Source organism: Onychomys torridus, chromosome 5 (genome assembly GCF_903995425.1).
Source record: "Onychomys torridus chromosome 5, mOncTor1.1, whole genome shotgun sequence".
Taxonomy (NCBI): Eukaryota; Metazoa; Chordata; class Mammalia; order Rodentia; family Cricetidae; genus Onychomys; species Onychomys torridus.
This window is the reverse complement of record NC_050447.1, coordinates 34,345,929-34,370,963: the sequence shown is the minus strand read 5'-3', so window position 1 is coordinate 34,370,963 and position 25,035 is coordinate 34,345,929. Positions and strand designations below refer to the sequence as shown.

Genomic DNA, 25,035 nt, shown 5'->3' with positions numbered 1-25,035 from the left:
GAGACCCACAGGTTGAGAATCACTGCCTAGCTTCAGGCTTTAGGACAGTCTTCTAAAGAGCCATACTCACTTCACTTCTAACAAGCCAGCAAAATAGCCAAGAGAGTTTCTACAAGCCTCAGAAGGTCAGGACCATTCTCAGACTCTACCCTTCCCCTGCCGGTGCTGACACACTCATGAGAAGACATTACAGGACAAGAGAGGCCCAGATGTTAGCACATCAGTCACCAAGCACCATACAAACCTTGGCTGTTTTCAGAATGCCATCATTGGTTGTGGGGTCTGTGATGACAACAAACTGTTGTTCAGGATCATTGATTATGGTGTACACGGCCTCCCACGCTGGGGTATGGGGGGCATCGGCGTCAGTTACTTTGAGGGTGGTGATATAAGCATTGGCCTCGTTCTCAGGCACTTGACCCACGTACTACAGAGCAAAGGAAAAATCGAGTCATTAGTGACAAGATGACAGCAAGCATGGAGCCAGGGCTTGGGCTAAAAGAATGAGATCCACGCCGGGTGGTGGTGGTGCACGCCTTTAATCCCAGCACTCGAGAGGCTGAGGCAGGAGGATCTCTGTGAGTTCGAGGCCAGCCTGGTCTCCAAAGCGAATTCCAGGAAAGGCGCAAAGCTACACAGAGAAACCCTGTCTTGAACCCCCCCCCCCCCCCCCCGCCGCCCTGGGCCCCGTACAAAAAAAAAAAACAAGAAAAGAAAAAAAGAATGAGATCCAAGTAGGTGAGATGGGTAAGTCAGGAGAAGCGCATGAGTCCCCCAAGGACAGAAAGTAGGACTTCATTTCTCTCAGTAAATCAACTAGCAGCCCAAGCACCCTCTTCTATAAATACCTGAAGTAGCTTCCTAAGGCTCTGGCTACAAGAACCGTCTGTTGGCCTCATTGTCTGCTAACTGGGATCTTAAGAGACATGTGTCATTTGCCGCCAACCCCTATCTACTCTCCAATCTCTATTAGTCACCATGTAGAAGCCAGGCAGTGGTGGTGCACACCTTTAATCCCAGCACTCAGGAGGCAGGAGGATCTCTGTGAGTTCAAGGCCAGCCTGATCTACAAAGAGATCTGCAGAGAAACCCTGTCTCAAAAAACAAAACAAAACAACAACAAGCTGGGTGGTGGCGCACACCTTTAACCCCAGCACTCAGGAGGCAGAGGCAGGCGCATCTCTGTGAGTTCAAGGCCAGCCTGGTCTACAGAGCGAGATCCAGGAAAGGCGCAAAGCTACAGAGAAAACCCTGTCTTGAAAAAAAAGATATATGATGAAAGAGCAATTATTCCTGGACCTTTTGTGCCATAAGAGAGAAAAGGTCAACCCTGCTTTCTGAAACTACACTATTCAGTCCTCTGTGTTAACCAACCATTAAATTAACTTCTAACTAACTCAGTAAAATATGATCTTCCCTCAAAACTAAGAAGCTGACTGAGCATGGCACTACATACCTGCCTGCCAACCTGGGCTATAAAAAGGCCATGTCCCAAAAATTTTAATTTAATTGAACGTGTGTGTGTGTGTGTGTGTGTGTGTGTGTGTGTGTATATGAAGTTTCTATATCTAGTTCTTAAAACCTTCTCCTTGAATGCATTTGATATTCTTAGCTTTTAATAATTCTTATGAAGCTGGGCATGGCAGCTTACAGCTGTAATCCAGCATTTAGGAGGCACATTGTTAAGTTGGAGGCCAGGCTGGGTCACACAATAAGATCTGGTTCAACTCATTCATCCCCCAAAATAATAACTCCAATAAATCATCTGTAAAGTACCACAAGGCTAGAAAACCTGACTGCTCTGTGTGTTGACACGTCTCCAGTGTGTGACACAGGGTGGAATAGGAACTTAGAAAATGGGATGGATAAGTGAGGCCCAGGAAGACTATAAAGATGCAGAATTAGGAGATGAGTTTGGAAGATTTCAAGGACGGTAGCTACTCTAGCATGTTGGCTTCTAAGTTTGAAGTTCACATTCACTAACCTGGGGATTCACCCATGCTTAGAGGCAAAACTTAGCTCATGCACAACGAGTCGCCTCTCACAGGACTAAGAGGCCACAGAATTACCGTGCTGGGGTTGAAGATGGGAGCATTGTCGTTAATATCGATGACAGTGATCACGGCTTTTGCTGTTGTACTTAAGCCTTCGCCCTGAAGGTCAGCAGCTTGAACCACCAGGGTATATACAGGATAGTTCTGCAGATAGCAAACATGTAGAATCAGAAGCCACTCCGACGGCCACCCCCACCCTGGTGCAGCCCTGTGCATATAGAAAACTAGACTATTTCATCATCTGCTTCACTGCCCAGGCTGCCTGCTTCCAGTCACAGAGCTGCTGGGCAGGGATTTAGATGCAAAGCTGAGCCGCTCACGCTAACTGACTGCAGGCTCAGCAGAGGGTTGTGCTGTCCATGAGATTTAGTATACGTTTGCCTTCAACTCCCACTGCCAACCTCCTGAGCCATGACTGACCTCTCGGTCCAGCCCGGAGGTGACCACACTGATGACCCCTGTGTCCCTATTGACAGTGAACATGTTTTGGTGAGGCAGCTCAGGATCTTGGCTGACGATGGTGTAGGCGATGGCAGCATTGTAGGTGTTCACATCATCGTCTGCGTCGGTGGCTGACACCTGCATCACAGAGGTTCCTGGAAGCGTCAAAGCAGAAGACATTGAAATGGGCTGCAAGTGCTACATTGAGATCTGCTCCTGACGGCTCAGAGCAATCCTGTCCTAGGAGATCACCACACTTGGTCACAGTTTTTACTTCTAAAATTCTCATCAAATTGCCAGTGGAGAGAGTACCACACCAAACCAGCCATGTTCAGGGAACTCAACTTTTCAAAGCCTGTAATTTAGGTGTGAGAAAGAAAGGAAGAGAGTGCCGGGAATAAATTAATTAGACTATCCCTACCAAGTCCTTCTCTGTTCTTCCTGCTAGTTCTTAGCTTATTTTCTAAAGATATTATTATTATTATTATTATTATTATTATTTGTGTGTGTGTGTGTGTGTGTGTGTGTGTGTGTGTACACATGCAGATGCCCTCAAAGGCCAGAAGAGGCCATCACAGCCCCTGGAACTGGAGTCACATGCATGCACCACCAAGCCCGAGGAAGGTTTTTCTTCTACTTACACGTTTCTACAGGTAGAATGTTATATATGCCCCTCACACCCCACCTCATCTCTCATGGCGGCTTCCGGAGAACATGTCTGAACATTAGTGACCTGACCCCAAGTTCTAATCCCAAAGACCTGGTGTCTTTCTGGGTACTCAGTTCCTTGTGATTGGTTTACCTGGAAGAGCGCCCTCTTCGACAGTTCCCTCAAAGACCTCCTTGATGAACTCTGGCTTGTTGTCGTTCTGATCGGTCACTGTGATCACAATCTCCATGGGGTCCTCCACTGCTTGCCCATTTGATGACACAGCGTGGGAATAGAGCTGCAGGAGCCAAGTGAGGGTTACTTAGGCCTGACCAGAAGAAGAAGAGCTGGGCGAGGGGCGTGGCTACAGTTTCTGCATTCAGCCTCTACTCCTTCCGCTGTGAGACCGCCACATGAGAATTTTCCACACCACGTGCTGCTGCTTAATGAACTCATGATGAATCAGGTCTCAAGACTGGAGAACACACCCGCCGGGCAGAATGCCCATTGATCACACAGAGACTCACTTCAATTGGGATCATTTCCCTCTGGTTCTTCCACCCTAATGTTTCCCTGAAATGTCTCTACATTTGGCATCTACAGATTACCTTCCTCTTCCCTAAGCTCACACTGTAACCAAGTCCCAGAAGTGGATTTTGCTCCCTATTAGTATCATCAGAATACATTTCGTCTAGGTAAGAAATTCTCCAGCCCCAAGAACAAGTTGACATCTTTTCGTATCTCTCTGTCTGTCTGTCTGTCTGTCTATGTGTTCACATGCAGTTATCCAGTGAGGTCACAAGAGGGTGTCAGAACACCTGGAGTTGGAGTTCCAGGTGGTGTGAGCCACCTGATGTGAGTGCTAGGAACTGAAGTCATGATTCTCTACAAGAACAACAAATATTCTTAACCACCGAGCCATCTCTCCAGCCCCACTTGGACAACTTCTGTCTACACTCATGTATGATGTGAGGAATCCCTGCCTTTCTCCTAGAAGAAAACAAAACAAACAACTAACCATCCCAAATTGTTCTCTAGTCCTCACTTTATCAACATGTTAAGGGATAAGTTAAGCTACTAATAATAATAGGTCCAGAGCGTCCGACCTGAGAATAAAACCTGGGTTGCTCCCAAAACTCATCAATTGTCACCCAATGGTCAACAAGCAACCAAGAAATACTCACAGTGTAGTTGGCAATATGTTCTCTATCCAGCGGCTCTCTCACTTTCAGCCAGCCCGATTCTCTCTCAATTACAAACACACCAACAGGGGGTCTGTCTGCCCCTTGGCCAGTGATGCTATAGTAAACAGTGGTTTCTTTGTCCCTGTTGGATTTGATCTGAACAAAACAGAAAAGAAACAGAATTGGCGAGGAAAGGTCTTACCATCGGGTCCTTCCATTTTCTCTTCTCTCAGCCCTTCCCTACCTGAACCAGCTTTTTAGGAAACGGGCCTTTCTCATTTTCCGGGCAGCTGATGGGAGGGATGACCCAGTCTCGTTTCTGTCTTCTGTGACCCTGGTGAGAGCTGGGAAATGTGAGCACTTTCGGCTGGGATCCAGAGCTCGGGTCCTAAGAAGAAAGAAGATTAACAAAATGAAATAATTCAGAAAGCATACAGGTCTACTGGTTCAATCTGCCCCACCGCTGTCTCCCATCTGCTGAAGGCAGTGTACATTTGGATTGACTGACTTGTCACAGATTACGTACACCATCCAAAATAAGGAACTAAAACATAAGCCAAATAACTCCTGTCAATGCATTGTTTGGACACTGACTGCCCTTGATGTCCCTGTGCTTGAAAGCTTGGTTCCTAGCATCATGGCTAATGGGAGCTCTTCAGACCACAGGGGTATGTCCTAGGACTATGTGGTGAGACCCCAGTCTCTTCTTTGCTTTTTGCATCATAAGACAAGTAGGTTATTCTCCTCTATGCTCCCACTCTGATGTGCCCTCTAGCCCTTGCTAGAGGACAAAATAACAGTGTCATTTGGTCTTAAACCTCCAGAACCAAAAATCCAAATCAAACCTATTTTTTTAAGTTAATTGCCTCGGGAATTTTGTTATAGTATGCTATAACTAATGGAATGATATATATATATATATATATATATAAAACTGAATGCTAACTAACACAGCCATACAGTAAACACAATTTTTTTCTGTGTAGGCCAGGCTGTCTTGGAACTTGCTCTGTAGACCAGGCTGTCCTCGAACTCAGAGATCCACCTGCCTCTGCCTCCCAAGTGCTGGGATTAAAGGTGTGCGCCACCACCATCAGGCTGATCTTTTTAAATTCTTAATATCCATAATTCAAATAACCACTGTGAATACTCAATTTGTGGGTGTGAACATTTGAGAATTATATTTAAAGGGTATTTCAAACTTACATAATTCATGTCCTTTAAATGATATTATACTCTGATAATATCAGAGGTGATTCCAGTAACTAGATGTTTGGGAGTTCTGGGCTTCCTTCCTTTTGTTTTCCTAGGGATATAGTTCTCTAAAGTGGAGTTGTCAATCATGTTTAAGTTTGGGGAATTGCTACTAAGAACTACTTTGAGATCAATACAAATGTGTTAATCTCTTCGTGTCCTATCTGTAAGGGTTCCATTTGTTCTAACAGAAGCTGCTGGGATGGGAAACAAAAATAACCTCGAGTCTCATATTGAACAGTTCCAATGTGCAATAAAGATAATCTTATGCACACTCAGGGAAATAAGAGAGCGGAAGACGAAATGGCTCCTAAATTGTTTAAGTGTTTAGAATGATTCACGGTGACAAAGTTCTATAAGTTTTCACCCTCTCCCTTCACAGGGAGATTCACTTACCAACACAGATCACAGCCTGCCAAGTTCTAATCAAGCCCTAGTTCCTGTTTGCTTGCTTGTTGTTTGGTTTGGATATTTTTAGAAACAATCTCATGAACCCCAGTCTGGCTTCAAATTGTGTAGTCAAGGATGATCTTGAACTTCAGTTCCTTCTTCCTTCACCTACCAAAGGATGATGGCAGGTTCCACCATGCTGTTTGTATGATGGTGGGGAATAGAAGCCAGGGCCTCATGCATGCTAGGCAAGGACTCTACCAATTGAGCTAGCTACATTTTCACATTTGTAGCCCTCCTGGCTTTGTTTTTTTTATTTTTCTTTCTAAGATTCAAAACATTAAAGACAGACATAAAATGTGACCAGGTATTTTAGAACCCAGTCCCACATTCCTGCCACACACATAAACACACACACCTGCCATACTCTGTCTGCATCTGTCACCCACAGAAGAAAGCCAGCGTGGGCTAAGGGCTGGTTTTGGGTCTGGCTGCTTTTAATTCTCAGTATAGCTAGCTCCCCATCTTCCTCCAGAGATCACACAACTTCTGTGTGAATTGTCCCAATGTCTAAAGTAGGAATTTGTTTTGTTTCATTGAGATAGGGCCTGCCTCACAGTAAAGTCCTTGATGGCCTCTAACTCATAGAAATCCACCTGTCTCTACTTTCCAAGTGTTGGTATTAGAGATGTGTGATACCACATCTGGCAAAAAATGAGATTATGATATTGGTGCCAATGTACTTGCTTGGAAGGACTAAATGATACTTGTTTATATATAATAAAGTATCTAGACTATTGCCTGAAACGCAGCAGGCACTCAGTAAACGAAGATGACGATGGTTGGAAAACATTGACATAATATTTGGGGGGAATTTAACTCTAGCACAGGATGAATACAAGAAACCGTCCATCAACAGTGCCCCCTAAGCCTTCAAATGCCCATCTGCCCCAGCCACGGTGAATAACTGGACACAGGTAAATGAACACAAACCCACTGGCAAGATTGAGAAGGAAACAAAGGTCCTGCCTTGCCAAGCTGCAGGGTATTTAAAGAGATGAGTAATAAATGGTGCGTAACGTAACATGAACTTCCTTGTATGAGAGCAAAAGGAATCATGCCTGAACACCCTGAACACAAAACTCCCTCAGAAAGCCTAACCAGACAAAGGGAAGAACTAGAAAGTTAGATTTGTGTGTGTTTGCATGTATGATTTTCATAGCAGGGGTGTGCCCCGGGGACAATCTCAGTCTCTAGCTGTTTGTCACTGCACACCAGGCTAGCTGGCCCGTGTCACTGGATCTACAGACCCACACTACTTCATCCGGCCACTGTGTGGGTTTTGGGAATTGACCTGTAGGTTGTCCTCTTGCTTACAAAGCAAGTGCTGTATCTTCTAAGCCTTCACTTCAAAATGTGTTTTGTGTGTGATACAAGGTCTTTTGTTGTGTGACTGAGGCTCACCTGGAACTCACAATCCTCCTGCCTCAGCCCGAGATTACAAGTTTTGTGCAACCATTCCAAGGATTCTTCCATTTTCTCTTTGTACTCTGGGTTTTTGGGGTTTTTATTTGTTTTTTGTTTGTTTTTCTCAACTGGGTTTGCTTATTTGGTTTTTTTGAGAGAGGATTTCTCTGTGTAGCCCTGGCTGTCTGGGAACTCGCTCTGTAGACCAGACTTGTCTCAGATTCACACAGATCTGCCTGCCTCTGTCTCCCAAGTGCTGGCTGGGATTAAAGGTGTGCACCACCACTGCCTGGCTTAGTTTTGCTAGAATTTGCTAGAATTCTAGACCCAGGCTGGTCTAGAATTCACTATGTAGCTCAGGCTGTCCTCAAACTCAGAGCAAATCTGTCTCAGATTTCTAAATGTTGGGATTAAAGATTGAGCCAGCATGCTGGTTCTTTGTTTGTGAGACGGGGTCTTGCAGTAAGTATTTAGTCCTGGCTGGCCTCAAAGTCATGCAAATCCCTTTCTCAGCCTCCCAAGTGTTGGGGTTACCCTTACACTCAGATTTTCCCTTTCTTATTAAATTCAAAACTTAGGGGCTAGAGAGATGGCTCAGTGGTTAAGAGCCTCAACAGTTAAGAGCGCTTGCTACTTTTGCAGAGGATATGGGTTCAATTCCCAGCACTCATACAGAAACTTAAAACCATCTGAAACTTCAGTTCCAAGGGATCCCATACCCCTTTTCCAGCCTCCACATGTACCAGGCACACATGGTACGCATATATATGTGCAAGAAAAACAGCCATACATATACAATAAAAACAAATAAATCTTTAAAAGAATTTTTTTTTTTAATTCTTTTTTTCTCTAACATATACCTCAGTTTTGTGCCTAGAAATATACAGAACTAAGAAGATGTGTTTGGGCTCTGAGGCTATAACTGACTAGATGGCTCAGTGGGAAAAGCACTTGCTATGCATGAACAGTGGTACACACCTGTAAGCCCAGCAGTGGGGACAGTGACAGGGAGATCCCTGCGGCTCTCCACCAACCAGTCAGCTCGATCAGCAAAGTCCAGATTTAGCAAGAGACCCAGTCTCAAAAAATATGGTGGATACGGACGGGGCATGGTGGCACACACCCTTTAATCCCATAACTTGGGAGGCAGAGGCAGGTGGATCACTGTGAGTTCTAGGCCAGTATGACCTTATCTCAAAAAAAAGAGTGATTGAGGAAGATTCATGACATTAATATGGATCTCTGGCCTCTACACACATGCACACTAACATCACTTTTTTGTTTAAAAAGCTACACCTAACAGCTAGATGTGGCTAATATAAGTAGGAGCAGTGCTTGAGAATTCCATAAAATTCACATTGTTATTCACTTAAAAGGCAGACAATTAAGCTATGTAAGAATTCTTTTTCTCCTTCATATCTCAATTAAGAAGGGAGGCCAGCCATCGTGTTGCAGACTCCTTTAATCCCAGCCTTTGGGAGGCAGAGGCAAGCAATCTGAGTTCAAGGCTAGCCTGGTCTACATAGCAAGTTCCAGGACAGCCAGAATTAAATAAATGGTGGGACTCAGTCTCATATACACCTCCATGTCTCCTATCTCCCATCCCCAGTGAAAATGGGATAACTGGCATTCCAGTAGCTAACTTGGACCATGAGGTAGCCATAAGAATCAAGCCACATATGGTACTAGTGGTGCACACCTATAATCCCAACACTTGAAAGGCTAAAGCAGGAGAATCAGGAGTTCAAGAACACCCTGAGCTACATAATGAGACCCTGTATATAATATAGTAATATGAAACAAAGCCATGTGCTCACACTTATAATCTCAGCATTTGGGAGGCTGAGGCAGGAGGGCCACAAGCTTAAGTTCAGCTTAGGCTAAAGTCTTGGAGTGGGGGCATCGTGAGCCAAGGAGAGCAAAACAGAAAGATAAGGAGATGCCAGGTGGTGGCGCACACCTTTAGTCCCAGCACTCAGGAGGCAGAGACAGACGATCTCTATGAATTCAAGGCCAGCCTTGGTCTGGTCTACAAAGGGAGTTCCAGGACAGCTAGGGCCATCACACAAAGAAAACCTGTCTCAAAAAAAAAAAAAGCAAACAAACAAACAAACAACACAAAGGCAGACACCACCACACCCAACTTGAGGGTTTCTGTAATGCATACTTGAATCAAATCCTGATACTGCAGAAATGGAGACAGAGTAAAGCAGAGGCAAAAGTGTGTGTGTAGGAAAAACAAGTCCCAAGCTGGTCTTGGTCTTAGAAGGCTCCCACAGTCAACTGCCTGGCAGGGACTTGCTGTGCTGAACCTGCATGCGTGGCTGGCCAGCTGGGGGCTCGAGTCAGGAAGCCATGGCTAATGTAATTGAACTAAGTTCTTTACTTCTCTAATTGCATCATAGAGACAAACTAGATCAGGGGGTTATTAAGTTCCATGAATCTCAAGAGTCTTCAGAGAACAGAACAGGGATCAGCCTTAAAGGCATGCAATGGACAGGGCACAATATCCACACTTCTGAGGCAGAAAGCAAGATATGGCTAGAATGTCCCCTGGAGAGACATGATAGGAAATACCAAGAGGGCATTTTCAAGATGGGCAAAGGCATTTGGCTTCTGGTAACAATCTCCAGGGATATTCATGAATCTAGACAACACACAGTCAGTCCGTCTATCAGCCTCTTCGATGTTCAGACCTCACAGCAGACACTGCAAACACCATGGGGAAGAATCTGATGCACGTGACAGTGGAGAGAAGGCTTAAAACCCCTGAGACAGGGTTTCTCTGTGTAGCTTTGGAGCCTGGCCTGGAACTCGCTTAGTAGACCAGGCCAGCCTCGAACTCACAGAGATCCACCTGCCTCTGCCTTCTGAGTGCTGGGATTAAAGGTGTGTGCCACCACCGCCCAGCCTTGTTTATTATTTATGTATATATTTGCGTGAATTTATGAGCACCATGTGCATGCAGGCACCCATGGAGTTCAGAAAAGGGTCCTGTAGGAGTTGCTGTGTTCTAGTGTGCCTGATGTGGGTGTTGGGAATCAAACCCCTGTCCTCTGCAAGAGCAGTGAACATCCTTAACTGCTGGGCTGCCTCTCCAGCTCTACAGAGGGACACAGACTTCCTACTGGTCTTCCCCAGCACCTCACCTTATTCATTTTGCCTCTAGGAAGGCTATGACAGCAGCTAGTATTAGATGACAATCTAACTCACCCAGTCCTCCCTCCACAGCTCAGGTTCACGTCTGTGGTCAACCAAGTACAGATAGAAAGGATTTTTTTTCAAAGGCAGATACGGTGGTGCATGCCTCTAATACCACAAGTGGGAGGCAAAGGCAGGAGGATTGGGAGTTTCAAGTTACCCTGGGCTACATATCAAAGTTTGGGGACAACCTCAGCTACACAAAACAATCTTTCTCTTATTTATTTGTTTGTTTGTTTATTTCAGAGCCAGGTTTTTTGTTTGTTTGTTTTTTGTTTTTGTTTTGTTTTAATTTGTTTTGAGTTTTTCAAGACAGGATTTCTCTGAATAGCCCTGACTATCCTAGACCTAGCTCTGTAGACCAGGCTGGCCCCTAACACACAGCGATCTGCCTGCCTTTGCCTCCCAAGAGCTGGGATTAAAGACATGCATCACCCCACTGCTTGGCTTTTAAGATTTTTTTTTTAAAGGTATATAGAGTTGGGGAGGTAGTTCAGTTGGCAGAATACTTGTCTAGTATGCATGAAGCCCCGTATCTGATCCCTAGAACCTCACAAAACCAGGTGTGGTGGCATGAGCCTGTGATCCTATCCTGTGGGAGATGAAAGGTTAGTGCAAGTTTGAGGCTATTATGGCCTATAAGGGATCCTGTCTAGAAGAGAAAAAGAAAAAAAGAAAGAAAAAAACTCATATCCAACACATCAGTACACACAGTAATCCCATATCAAGAAGCTGAGGCAGGAGGACTGCAAGTTTGGAGCCAGCCTGGGCTGTTTTATAGCAAGACCCTTACCTCTAAATAAGCAGATTCCCCTAATCATTATCTCTAAATAAGAAGAATGTAACTGTCACGTGAGCCATGGGTCAGGCATTATCTTATGTGGAAGTGTACTAACCAGAGGATGTTCTGGCTATGTGTGACTATCTCTACCCTTTACGTAAGGGACCTGAGCATCCAGAGTTTGATATTCACAAAGGAAGAGGGGACTCCTTGCAGATATCAAGTGTGTACATACGTTCTTAGTGTTTTGTGTGTGTGAATTCACTCAGCCTACACAGGTTAAATGATTCCTCTGTGGTTATTGGGGTCAGAGGTTAGAGACAGAGCAATGGTGGGCTAACAGTCCCAGGCAGGGTCCAGGTCTTCCTCCTTATCCTACACTACCAGATCCCCATAACCCAACAGCAACCCCCAAACCCCCATAAGAATGAGTTCAGTCAGAAAGACTGTCCTCAACTGGGGATATTTTTGCCACCCCACCCCCCCCCCCACCTAAAGAGTCACAAGCAGTTTCTGGAGATAGTTTTGGCTGTTGTAGCTAACGGGTATTCCTGGCATCAAGGATGCCACACTTAGCATCCTACAGAGTCTTCCCACAAAACTATCTTGCCCAACACGTTCCCAGTGCCTAGGTGAGGGGACCCAGATCAAACAACAATCTGAAAACTATACACACACACAATACCCCAACCTACATGGTGGTGGTGCCGGTGTTGGTGGTGCCCCACAGACTTCAGAATCACTCTTGTGGAAAGCTTCCTGTGAGTAGAGTCCCAGGCATGGACAAGAAAGCTGGTTTCCAGTTTATGAAGCTTTAGAGGCCGACTGAGCGTGATCACACCATCTGTAGCCACTTTGAATCGGGAGTCCTCGGAAAAGTAGACTGTCCTTGGTCGACCAGTGCACCCTTCAAATTTCACTGTAGGACAGACATCATAGCAATTAAGACACTGGACAGCTAGATCACAGATACAGACATTCCTTCTTGGATTGATCCACCCACCAAATCATATGGAGCACACAGCAGCTCAACAAACCACAAGCTGATGGTGAGCAACCGCTCCCGGGGGCCCCCTCATCATTAAGATCTTCCCAATCAAGGGCAACTGATCTTTGGAGGCTGGTTTGTTTTTCCTCATCTAATCGTCAGTGAAAATAGAATCTTGTCTGTCCATTTTCAGAGTGGAATCAAGAGAAGTAGTTCACTATGAAAACAGACCACGGGGGGGGGGGGGGGGGGGTGGGAATGTCTCATCGGGTCAAAGTGCCCACAGCTCAGCCTGATGACCAGAGTTCAGACCCCCAGAACCCATGCACAGAGCAGGATGCGACGCAAAGAGTGGTGATGTGCATCTGTAAGCCCAGGACTCCTCCACCAAATGGAGAATTGCAGTAGAATGCTTTCAGGTGTGTTACTAGCCAGCTAGCCTACAGTTCACAGCCAAGTCTGCAGAGACAAGAGACATTGCCTCAAAACTTCTCCAAAAGCCCCAGGTTCAGTTCTAGCCCCATTATAGTGGCTCACAATGGTCAGTAAGTCCAGTTCCAGCAAATCTGATCCCCTCTTCTGGCCTCTGCAGGTGCTACATGGTACACTTGCATGCATACAAAATACAAATAAGTAAATCTTAAAAAGAAAATAGGAGCTGGGCGGTGGTGGCACACACCTTTAATCCCAGCACTCAGAAAGCTGGGGCAGGAGGGTCGCAATAGGTTCGAGGCCAAGTGAGCCACACAGTGAAACTGTTTCTTTAAAAAGAAAAACCAAGGTTGGGGATTTAGCTCAGTGGTAGAGCGCTTGCCTAGCAAGGGCAAGGCCCTAGGTTCGATCCTCAGCTCAAAAAAAAAAAGAAAAGAAAAGATAAGAAAAACCAAATAGTGTAGTGCATGCCTCCAGTCCTAGCAGTTCAGAGGTGGAAACAGGTGCATCAGAAGCTTCAAGTCATTCTTGGCTAAACAGCCAATTCGAGGCTGCATGAAACCCTGCCTCAAAACAAAACAAAACAAACAAACAAAAAAACCAAGGGTCACCAAGATGGCTCAACAGGGAAGGTGCTTACAGCCAAACCTGACAACCTGAGAGCAATTGCTAAAACCCCCAGAGAGAAAGCACTCAGTCACATAAGAGAACTGACCTCTGTGAGCTGTCCTCAAACCTCCGCATGCGTACACACACACCTATTCAGACAAGTGCCCACCACTCCTCACCGCGGAATACCCATTTCATCTCAGCATTATCTTACAAAAATTCTCATTCCTGTTTTACAAAGCCAGGCACCTCCACATTCTCGACTCTGGACCTGGGAGCTCTGCCTGTCCTGCAGTGTTCATTTCTTCCACCAGGGGTCGCCCTGGTAAGCACGCCTGAAGCCAAAAGCCCTGTGCTTGCCAGAGAAAATAGACATGAATGTCTTGTTTCAGTGGTGAGGAGGGTACAGGCGCCACCATCAATCCCACTGGCAAAATATGCTATTTAACACACATGCTTTGGAGCCAAATGATAATTGCAGAAGAGTCTATGTGAACTTAAACTATTCTTTATTATGAGAGGAATAAGTATGCATAGGGGTGTGGGGTGTGTGTGTGTGGGTGTGTGTGTGTGTGTGTGTGAGTGTGTCTATGCAGTCAACCCTGGTATGGTTCTTCAGATGCTGCCCACCCTGTTTTGTAAGACTAGACAAACAAGCAAGCCAGGCTGGCCAGCGAGTGCCAGGACTCCATCTGGTGTCTGACTCCCCATACTGAGATTACAACTCCCCCACCTTGTCAGACTTTCAGACTTTTTTTCATGGGCTCAGTCAGCAATTAACTGACTGAGCCTAGTTCCCAGTTCCCTAGTGCCCAGATACCACTTTTAAAGTCCAAATTAGGAACCTTTAAAGATGCTTTTAAAGAAATGCTCCCAACCCACACCACAAGTAATGAGGGGATTGGGTCACATCTGGGGCCTGTCATATGCAGGGAACAGGCTTTCCTTTCCCCAGCCAGCACAAATCTAGGCATGACTGGACTTGCCAAGGGTGGCGGCTAAAGGGTGAACATGGCTTTGTAATAACGTGGTGCAAGGCACTTAACCTGCTAAAGGCACTTCTCCATGGTGGCTTGGCCTCACTCCTGGAGAGGTGACATCCTAGGCATGACATGACAAAGAGCCCCAACCTGAATTTCCAGGTGCTGGTTAAGGCTCATTATCTTTCAGTAAAACCAGATCCTCTGGGCTGAGGAATAATTACAGGAAAATTGGAGGGGCTCTCCAGCCCCAGGAAGATTCTGGAAGTCACCTTCCATCTTGGCCAGGGCTGGCCCAGCTCAGCCATGCAGAGATCTGAGAACACCAAGAACACATGGAACTGTGTGTGTTGACATCTCCACATAGAAGGTGCTGAATAGAGAAAGCCCATAAGGGACTGAAGTCAATCCCACTCAGCATGACACCTTTCCTTACAGGGTTATGGTCTGCATCCATCCACACAGGAACTAGGGCCCTGCAGTAGTCAACTGGGTGTGATGATGCACACCTACAGTCCCATTATTGGAGAGTCTGAGGCTACCCTGGCTTGCACACAGAGACCTTTAAAAACAACAACAACACCCCCCTACTGATCTGAACTAACAGTTTCAGTTACCATTTACCAACTATTTTACCATTTTAAGTATTTGGAGGGCAGTATCATTCCAGGCTCCATTCTAAGCTCTTCACAAATATTAAACCACACAAACCCAGAACTATATGCAGCTGATGCTCTTGGCATCCTTTTTTTCTTCTTTTTTTTGGGGGTGGCGGTGGGGGGGTGGGTCTATGTAGTCCTGACTGTCCTGGAACTCGCTCTGTAGACCAGGCTAGCCTCGAACTCACAGAGATCTGCCAGTCTCTGCCTCCCGAGTGCTGGGATTTAATGGTATGTGCCACCATGCCTGGCACATCTTCTTTTTACAGATGGGGAACTTTATGCAGAGAGTAAGTTAGCAAGGCTCAGGTTTGGAGCCGGGCAGCCTGAGGGTTCATGCCCCTGACTGCACTTGGTGCCTCTATAGCAGGCCCTTGCCCTGGGCTCTTTGTTGTTGTTTTTTTCCATTTTAGATTTATTTTCGTTTTATATGTATGGGTATTTTGTGTGTGTACATATGTCTAAGTACCACATGCATACCTGTTCCTTCCCCAGGAGCCAGAACAGGGTGTCAGACCCTTTGTAATTAGAGTTACAAACAGTTGTGAGCTGCCATGTGGGTGCTGGGAATCCACCCAGGTCCTCTGGAAGAGCAGCCAGTGCTCTTAACCTCTGAGCCATCATCTCTCCAGCCCTAAAAGTGCTCTTTTAATTGTGTTTTTTACATTGAGTTGTTTTGCATGTGCGTGCCTGCAAGAGTGGAAGTCACAAGACAACTTGTAGCCATCTGTTCTCTCCTTGGTGTGGGTGGCAGGGCTCAAACTCAGGTTGTCGGGGTTGGCAACAAGCATGTTTACTCACTAGGCCTTTGTTACTCTCTAGCCCGTTATCATAAGTGTGTATAGGGTGTATGTAGCATGGTGTGTGAGGGTGTGTGGAGGTCAGAGGACAATCTTGTGGGGTTAGCTATTTCTTTCTGCCTTTGCATGGATATGCCACCAAGCTGCTGAGTCATCTCCCATCTCAGGGTGGGGTGGGACGGGGTGACTTCTCTGTGTCCCCACCCCAGCCTTGCTGAGGCACCATCCAGCATGGGCTTTCTTTTCCCTAAATTATACACTGCTGGGTTCGCTCACCCCAAAGTGAAGACTCTCACTGTCATTCAGACCACCCTACCCCACCCCCATTGCCGGCAACTGAATCCAAAGCTCTGCACATGCTAGCCTGCAGTGATGGTGCCTCTCTACATGGGCATTAAGGTAACTGGAAGAGAGAGAGAGGATTGACAGAGGTAGGGTTGAGGTGACCTTTTTCCCTTCTTGAGATTGATTTAGGGGTTGGGGATCTAGCTCAGTGGTAGAGCGCTTGCCTAGCAAGCACAAGGCCCTGGGTTCGGTCCTCAGCTCTGGCAAAAAAAAAAAAAAAAAGATTTATTTATTTATTATGTTTAGTGTTCTGCCTGCGTGTCTCTGCAGGCCAGAAGAGGGCGCCAGATCTCATTATAGATGTGTTGGTGAGCCACCATGTGGTGGCTGGGAATTGTGCTCAGGACCTCTGGAAGAGCAGCAGGTGCTCTTAACCTCTGAGCTATCTCTCCAGCCCCGGGGCCTTAGAATGAATGAATGAATGAATGAATGAATGAATGAATGAATGAATGAATGAATGAATGAATGAATGAATGATGTTTTCTTCTGGAGACACAGCTCTATAGCAGAGTACTTGCCTAACAATTACTAACAATGTGGGGCAGGGGGTTGGTCTCAATCCCAACACTTAAAAAAAGCAGATCAGGAGTCCTGGGCTACACAGAAGATTTGAGGCCAACCTGGGCTACATGAGACTGCCTCTCAAACTGCCCACCCAAGGGGTGAGGGGGATGTCTTATTGTTTGCTGATTACAATTAGAATGAATCCTTTCTTTAAATGACAAAAACTAGCAAGACCGTCTTTCTAGATGTGTGTCTGGCGTTTGCACTCGTCAGCCAGCACCCGTCTTCCGGCCGACTTGGAAGTAGTATTTAAAGTCAGAGAACCCTGAAGAGACAACGTAAGTGTAATACAAATAAAGCCCAAGCTGAGGAAAGCCTCTGGTGGCAGCGGGTGACTGTGAGTCTCTGCAACATTCTTTTCATGTAATTACCATCGTGCCAGGGCCGGTCTGGCCTGAAGGATCCCATTTCTTCCTCCACTGGGGTGGCCGTCACTGGAATGTGAGTGGGTAGAAACAAAATTCTCGAAGAAACCTCTGAACATTGCAAAAAAATGCTGGGGCCTAAGGACCAGGGGCTGTCACCCAAGGCAGCTGACCACGGTTGATGGGTGCTCCAGTCCCTCAGAAACAACGGCTTGAAAGTAGAGCTCTCTGCCCACACCACACATGGGGCGACGCAAGAGACGGCTCCCCTCCAGAGAAGTTCCACAGCCAACACCAAGACCTTGGTGTTTAGCTTTCCTCTAAGGACCACTTAGACATATTTAGACTTGGCTCAAGGTTACAAATGTATGATCAGAGAGGCTTTTGAGCTCCTGGGGGCCACACTGCCACTGTGTACCCCAAACTACAGCTGCATTTTCTGACTCAAACACTGAAGATGGAAGATGAGAAGTTTCACTTGGTGGAAGAAAGGACTGAGGTAGACAGTCTCTCCTTCTGTGGTTCAGTAGTAATGTGTCTACAGTCTTCACAGATGTCAACACCCCGAAAACATCTCCCCAGGTCCATCGTTCTCCTAGATGGCGTTGTTTATGCTGGAACATCCTCCTTTAACGGGTGGTCACAAAATTAGAAAGCCCTAGAAGCTTGTGAAACAACCACACTCGGGAGAACAGCTCGAAAAACGGCAAGGATGAGTTCTCCTTCAGTCTGTCCACATCTGGGGCATGTTGCCCAGAACATATAGGTTCAGTCCAATAAGTCACTATCTGTGTCCATCTCTGGAGAGCTGTGGATAAGAACTACACTCTGCTCTTTATTAGATACAGCAGTCCTGGGTTAGAGACACCTAGTTAAGTGTATACAGTAGGAGACATTTAGCAGCTCTTGTTCATAAATGAAATAGCTGAAGCTCAGAGAGGCGAAGGGGTGTGGCCAAGCTACACTACATGTCTATGAACAGATGAGGTTGTGGTCTGGGACATTAACTTCTCAGGGTTTAACCATTAGGCAGTCTGTCTACACCATGGGAGTCATGGAGGACACTTGGTTAGTTGAGTGGAGATTTACTTGAGGTAGCTAGCTACAAGGACAAGATCAGTGAAAGATCATCCCATAGACACAGGCCTCAAGAACACAAGTGTACTCAGAGGGCATTCAGGGGCCACACACACAGAGGAGGAAGTCTAGAACTAAACTCGGGAACCTTCCACAAAGCTGGGTGTGCGCACACCTTTAATCCTAGCACCCCACCCGGAGGCAGAGGAGGCGGGAGGATCAAGAAGCTGCACAGCAAGTGGAGCCCACCTTGGACTCCTAGTGAGACTATCTCAAAAACAAAGGGAGGGAGGGAGGGAGGGAGGTATAAATCTCTGTCGAGAGCACAGCACAGAAAGGAGAACCCAGCAAAAGCAAAGACGAAGGAGAATTCACTCAGGCTCACTCCGCCCTCACTTCTGGGAGTAAACAGGACAAAGGGCAATCTATCATCACCCAGACTGTCCCCAGATGTGTGAGATCATTAGTGCTGACTGTGGACACCTGCCCAGTTTCTACCTGAGCTAATGTGTTTCGAGTTCCACAGTAAGTACCAGTAAGTGCCAATCACAATTGTCACGGTGAAAACTGCCATCAGTCTCACAAATTGGGCATCCTAAGTCAACAGCCAGGTTAATATTCTACATTGTGGTGAATGTGGCTAACCACATTCAAGGGTTCGAATCCCCGCTTTTCTTTCTCACCTCCGCCAAGTGTCAGTTTCTCCATCTGCAAAAGGCAGATATGCATACCTCCTTCAGGAATTTAAGAATTCCTTCCTCAAAAATGTGTGGGTTTTCTCTTTCCTTTTTGGGGGTGTCAGGGGTCGACTCTAGGGCCCCACACGCTAGGTAAATGCTCTATCACTAAACTACATTCTCAATCCTTTTTAATTTTTAATTTGAAACAAGGGCTCACTAAGTTGCCCAGGCTGGTCTTGAACTCCCGTTTGTGGCTTTCAGCAGGCCTTGAATTTGTAATCCTACTGTACCACCATGCTCAGACCGCCAACAAATACAGAAAGTTCTCACTCTGCTTCACTGGAAACAGTGAATAACAAGGTCTTTGTCCCCCCCAAGATTTGTGATCCAGTGCAACAGAGTTAACAAACACAGCGGTTAATGTCAGGAAAGTGAAGCATAAGAAACAGCCAGACGGTGATGGCGCATGAGTTTAATCAGCACTTGATCACTGTGAGTTTGAGGCCAGCCTGGTCTACAGATTGAATTCCAGGACAGCCAGTCTTGAGGAAGGAAGGAAGGAAGGAAGGAAGGAAGGAAGGAAGGAAGGAAGGAAAGAAGGAAGGCAGGCAAAAGAAAAAATGTAACAGAGGAGGTAACGTGTTCTGAGGACTGAGGTAGAGGGGACCAGTTTAATGGGGGATAGCAGGGAGGGCCCCAAGAACAGCAGAAGGAATTAGCTGGGCTCTGACTACGTGCTCAAGCCAGAGTGTGGCGCAAGGTGGTGCAGGAGCAATTCCAAGGCCCACCCAAGCGCTGCATGTCTAGTGCAGCCAGGGTCTCCTATGCAGCACAGAAGAGCCAGGAGAACACAGCAAATGTGGGCCACTGTACCCGAATTAAAGTAATGACAGCCTGTGGGTCTGCTCAGGCTCATGCCCAGCATTGCCTCCTGCTCCTCCAGTTCAGAAGAGCTAGGGCCTGCCGATCTCCCTCATCCTTCATGGAAAAACCAAGGAAAAGAACAGCCAGTTTGAAATCATTTCTTCCTGGACAGCCCCGAAATGCCCAGTGTCTGCAGACAAAACCTTCCGAGGCTTGATCATAGATAGCACAGCCCTGCAGGGCTCCACCGGATCAGTGGGACAGCTAGAATTGTTTCCCTGCACAAGGCTCAGCACTGGGTTTCGACGTCCCTAGAGGCACTATTTGGTGAGGACTCTCCTCTCCACTGTTTTAGGAGAAATGGGAATGAGGTGAAAGAAAGAAGGTGAGGACTTGGTCCTTGTTAGTTCCCACTGTGGTGGCCAGCCTGCCCCAGTCACCGAGACGGTTACATCATCCGTCACCTGCTGCCAGGCGCCTTCCATGTCAGCTAAGCGACACAGGCACGCCTTAAGTGTCCATCAGTCACAGTACTCTCTTGCCTCTCTTGTTCTTCTCTTGCCCAGACTCTGTCTGTCTGTCTGCCTTTCTCATGTCCCCACTCTGAGATGGCCCTTCTCTCTTTCACTCTTCCCCTCCCCCAACAAACCCCCTGCACTAACTCCGTTGTGTGTGGCGTGTTCTCTTAGGGGCATACCTTGGCAGAGCTGGCTGAGGGGACTGCCCACTTAGCTGCATTTTATCCTTGTAGCCCCTACCTACCACAATAAGAAAGCTTATTTGGTCTCCTCAAGGAAAGCGGGGTGGGGTGGACAAAAATGGGCTGGAGAGATGGCTCAGTGGTTAAGAGCACTTGTTGCTCTTCCAGAGGATGCGGTTCAAATCCCAGCAGCCATGTCAGGCAGCTCACAGTTGCCTTTAACTCCAGCTTCAAGGATGTAATGCTCTCTTCTGGCCTAGCTGACAGGAGCAGACAAAGGGATGCATACCGGTTTTTAAAAGGGTGTGTGTATGGGGGGGGGGGGGGGGGGGGGTTGGCTAAGGAGAAACCCTTTGGCTTCCACACTAAGTCAGAACTATAGTGTCCTGGCTTTTAGCCACAAGCAGACACAGTAGTACCTCACTGCCTAAATGTGCTAACTGGCACTGACACTGGCTGGCTGGAACCCAGGGGACATTCCTGTGGCTGTTCAGACGACCCTAGGACCTGTTTGCTTGTTGATGAGAAAGAGAAGGCTGCCCACTTTCCCTTTCTGGGGATTTCTTGGGGCCAGGGAGGGCCCTGTTGTAAATTCCAAAGCAGTGGAATCCCTTACCCTCAAGCCCTAACATTTCCCCAAAGGAAGAGGCAGTCCTGAGTACCGGTGTACCAGGCCCTCCTCGCCCTTAACGCAGCCTTGAGAGCTCTCAGGCCTTGGTCCCACTTGAGAATTAAAGCATGTTGACCACAATGCCTAAAATCTCCATCTGGGATCTCATGCACAAAGCACATACTCTCCTGGGGTGCTTTGAAAACTGCCTGAGCCTGGGTCCTAACTCCAACTAATACAGCTATCCAGAGAGTCTGGGAATTGATAGATCTTAACTTTCCCCCCAAGTTCCTATAGAATCCAATGTGAACAAAAAAGCTCTAAAAAACTGTTATTGCATCAGACATAATAAGCACTTGACAAACCACCATGAGGAAACTACTCAGCAAAGGCTCAGAGAGGTTAAGTGCCTCTTCCAAGCACACACAGCATAAGCGGCAGAGCAGGGCTCAAACTCTGGCTGACCCAGCTGACCCAGGAACCGACAGTCCTTCTCCACAGTTCAGCCTTCTGGGTTTTAGGTTTCCTTCACTCCCCTGCCTGATAATGGGAAGTGAGAACAGTGTCTGTTGTTCCAATTTCTAAGATGGACCGTCAGGTCCTAACATGATGGGCAAGACAGACACATGTCACTTCTTCAGACACAGTGGACGTGTCTGTGTTTTGTCCCAGATCAGGGTTTGGTTTGGTTTTTAACGTCAACAGCAATGCCCCTATATGTGGGGGGGTGGCGGCGGCGGCAGCGGTGGCGGCGGCGGCGGCAGGAGATGTTACAAGATGACACCCTGCATTATCTAACTTGTCAAAGCAGAGACAAGCAGATGCTGAATAAAATACTGTGTAGCCACAGAGTGTTATTCAGCAATGGAAAGAAATGAAGCAGAGGAACCCGCTACTTCATGGCTGACCCCAACACAAAAGACCATGCCCTGCATCATTCCATCTGCTGTATGTGAATGTTCCAAAACAAAACAATCTACAGACAGGACTCGGGGATGGCAGGTGGGGATGAATTTCTTTTTAATAATTAAATATATATTTACTCATTTTGCTTTATGTGTGAATGTTTTAGCTACATGTATGTCTGTACACCACATGTGTACTTAGTGCCACCAGAGGTCATAGGAAGGCATCAGATCCCCTGGAACTGGAGTTATGGGTGGTTATGAACCACATGTTGGTGCTGGGAATTGAACCAGGGTCCTTGAAAGAGCAGCGAGTGCTCTTAATCACTAAGCCATCTCTACAACCTTCTTAGTAATGTTATATTTATTTACTTGTGTGTATGTTTGCATGTGTGGGGGGATGTACACATGTCATGGCACATGTGTGAGGTCAGGAGACAGTTCTCTCCTTCTACCTTGTAAGTTTGAGATAGAAAACTCAGGTCATCAGGCCTTGAGGCAAGTGGGTAAAGACTCACTAAAGAGTCATCTCACTGGCCCAGGGTGAAGAATCTTGGGGGTTTTGCTAAAAATATTGTTTTATTTTGTTTTTTGTAAAAGTTTTGTCTTCTTGAAGTTTGAGAACAAACACAACTTCTACATAGGGTTTCTCTGTGTAGCACTGACTGTCCTGGAACTAGCTCTATAGACCAGGCTGGCCTTGAACTCACAGAGATCTGGATGCCTCTGCCTCCCAAGAGCTCGGATTAAAGGCATGGGCAAACCCAACTTCTTTTTTTTTTTTGCCGGAGCCGAGGATGGAACCCAGGGCCTTGCGCTTGTTAGGCAAACACTCTACCACTGAGCTAAATCCCCAACCCCCCAACTTCTTTTTTAATCTAGCTTTTAAATGTTTTGTGTATGGTTGCATGTAAGTATGTACACCACATGTAAACCTAACTCCCTCAGAAGCCAGAAGAGGACATCAGCCCTGGAACTCAAGTATATAGACGGTTGTTAACATCTGTGTGGGTGCTGGGAACTGAACCCAGGTCTTCTGCAAGAACAAGTGTTTTTATCTGCTGGACTGTTCTTATCTCCAGTCCCCAATAGAAATGCTTTACAATTGATGGGGGCGGGGGGGGGGGGGGGGGGGGGGGGGGGGGGAAGATGGCTGCAAACTGTGCAAATACCAAGGACATTTGATTCAACATTTAAGTGGGTGTGATAAATGAATCTCCCCCCCCTCTTCTTTTTCTACATTTGCCCATTTAAAACAAAAGAAAACAAAACATAGGGAAAAGAAGAGAGACGGCTCCATGGTTAAAAGTGCTTACTGCTCTTACAGAGGGCACATGCAATACACATACAGTTGTGTTACCAGGATGGACAAATTATGCTACAGCCAGTCATGACTCCACAATTAAAAGGAACATAATACTAATGAATGCAGCAGCATAGATGTCTAGAAACATTTTCCTTTTGTAGTACTGGAGGTAGAGTCCAGAGCCTTGAGCACTCTAGGCCAGCACTCTGCCCTTGGCCTACATCCCCAGCTCTTCCAAAGGCATAGGTAAACCTTAACAACACTAAGTGTTAAGCTACTTATCTCATTTATATGACTCAGAAATCTTAAGACAGCTGGTGTGCTGGCACAGTCTTCAATCCCAGCACTTGGGAGGCAGAGGCAGGTGGATCTCTGAGTTCGAGGCCTGTCTGGTCTGCAGAGTAAGTTCCAGGACAGGCTCCAAAGCTACACAGAGAAACCCTGTCTTCAAGGAAGAGAGAGAGAGAGAGAGAGAGAGAGAGAGAGAGAGAGAGAGAGAAGGGGGGAGGGAAGGGAAGGGGAGGGAAGGGAAGGGAAGGGAAGGGGAGGGAAGGGAAGGAAAGGAAAGGAGAGGAGAGGAGAGGAGAGGAAAGAGGAAAGAGGAAAGAGGAAAGAGGAAAGAGGAAAGAGGAAAGAGGAAAGAGGAAAGAGGAAAGAGGAAAGGAAAGGAAAGGAAAGGAAAGGAAAGGAAAGGAAAGGAAAGCTAGAGACAGAAAGTAGGCCCATGGTAACATGGAACTAAGGTGAGGTAGGTATTTGATTGCCAGTAGATCTAAGCGAGGGACTCATGAGTAAAGCAAATTTAAAATTGGATCAGGGTGATGGGTGAACCCCCGAGTACACTTATAAAAATTAACATGCAGTTACACTGGGTAAATTGTAAGGTGTGTAAATTACAACTCAATGAACTTGAAGAAATATAGTTATTAGGGTTTCATTTGAGGAGTACCCCATGAGCCAAGGGCTACACACCCAACAATATCACAGCTATGAAAACGTGGAGAACGAAGAGAGAAGCCACAAATATTCCTTAATTAACAGTAATTACAAGAGCAACTAGGAGCCAGATGTGGTGGCACATGCCTGTAATCCACAAATTTTGGAGGTGGAGACAAGATCAGGAGATCAAGATCACTATCATCTGCATAGAATTCAAAGCTAGTCTAGGATACAAGAGATCTTGTCCTAAAACACACACACACACACACACACACACACACACACACACACACACACACACACACACACAAATAGGCAGGCCTGAGAGATGGCTCGGCTAACAAGGATGCTTGCTGCCAAGCTGAAGACCTGAGTTCAATCCCTGGGATCCACACAGCAAAAGGAGAGATCCAAATCCCCACAAGTTGTTTTATGACCTCCACATCCCATCACCCCAACACAGTAGCAGTCATGATGTATAGGTATTGAGTGAGCACCTCATGTTGGCTCCTATGCTGTTGGGGAGCCAGTTGGGTTTTCTGGGGTTTTTTTGTAGTTGCTATTTGTTTTTGTTTTTCAAGACAAGATTTCTCGATGCAGTAGCTCTGGCTGTTCTGACCTCACTATGTAGACCTGGCTGGCCTTGAACTCAGAGATCTGCTTGCCTCTACCTCCCAAATACTATGGTTAAAGGTGTGCATCACTACACCCAGTTAAGGTTGGGTTTTCTAATCAACTTTTTTGCTGGTGGCAGCTGAGAGTCACAGAGCCAGCCAACCAACAATCTAGGA

General features: G+C 46.5%; 1 protein-coding gene across 1 annotated transcript in view; it reads right to left on the bottom strand.

Annotated features, from left to right (window-relative positions):
• The window catches only part of Cdh1 (cadherin 1), a 70,998-nt gene that overhangs the window by 7,934 nt on the left and 38,029 nt on the right, over window positions 1–25,035 (bottom strand). Inside the window, exons 3-9 of the mRNA XM_036188578.1 lie at window positions 12,117–12,340; window positions 4,573–4,716; window positions 4,329–4,484; window positions 3,298–3,442; window positions 2,475–2,650; window positions 2,070–2,198; window positions 245–427 (exon numbers count right to left, since the gene is read on the bottom strand). Of these exons, the coding sequence (XP_036044471.1) occupies window positions 245–427; window positions 2,070–2,198; window positions 2,475–2,650; window positions 3,298–3,442; window positions 4,329–4,484; window positions 4,573–4,716; window positions 12,117–12,340 (1,157 nt within the window). The remainder of the gene's footprint in view (window positions 1–244; window positions 428–2,069; window positions 2,199–2,474; window positions 2,651–3,297; window positions 3,443–4,328; window positions 4,485–4,572; window positions 4,717–12,116; window positions 12,341–25,035) is intronic.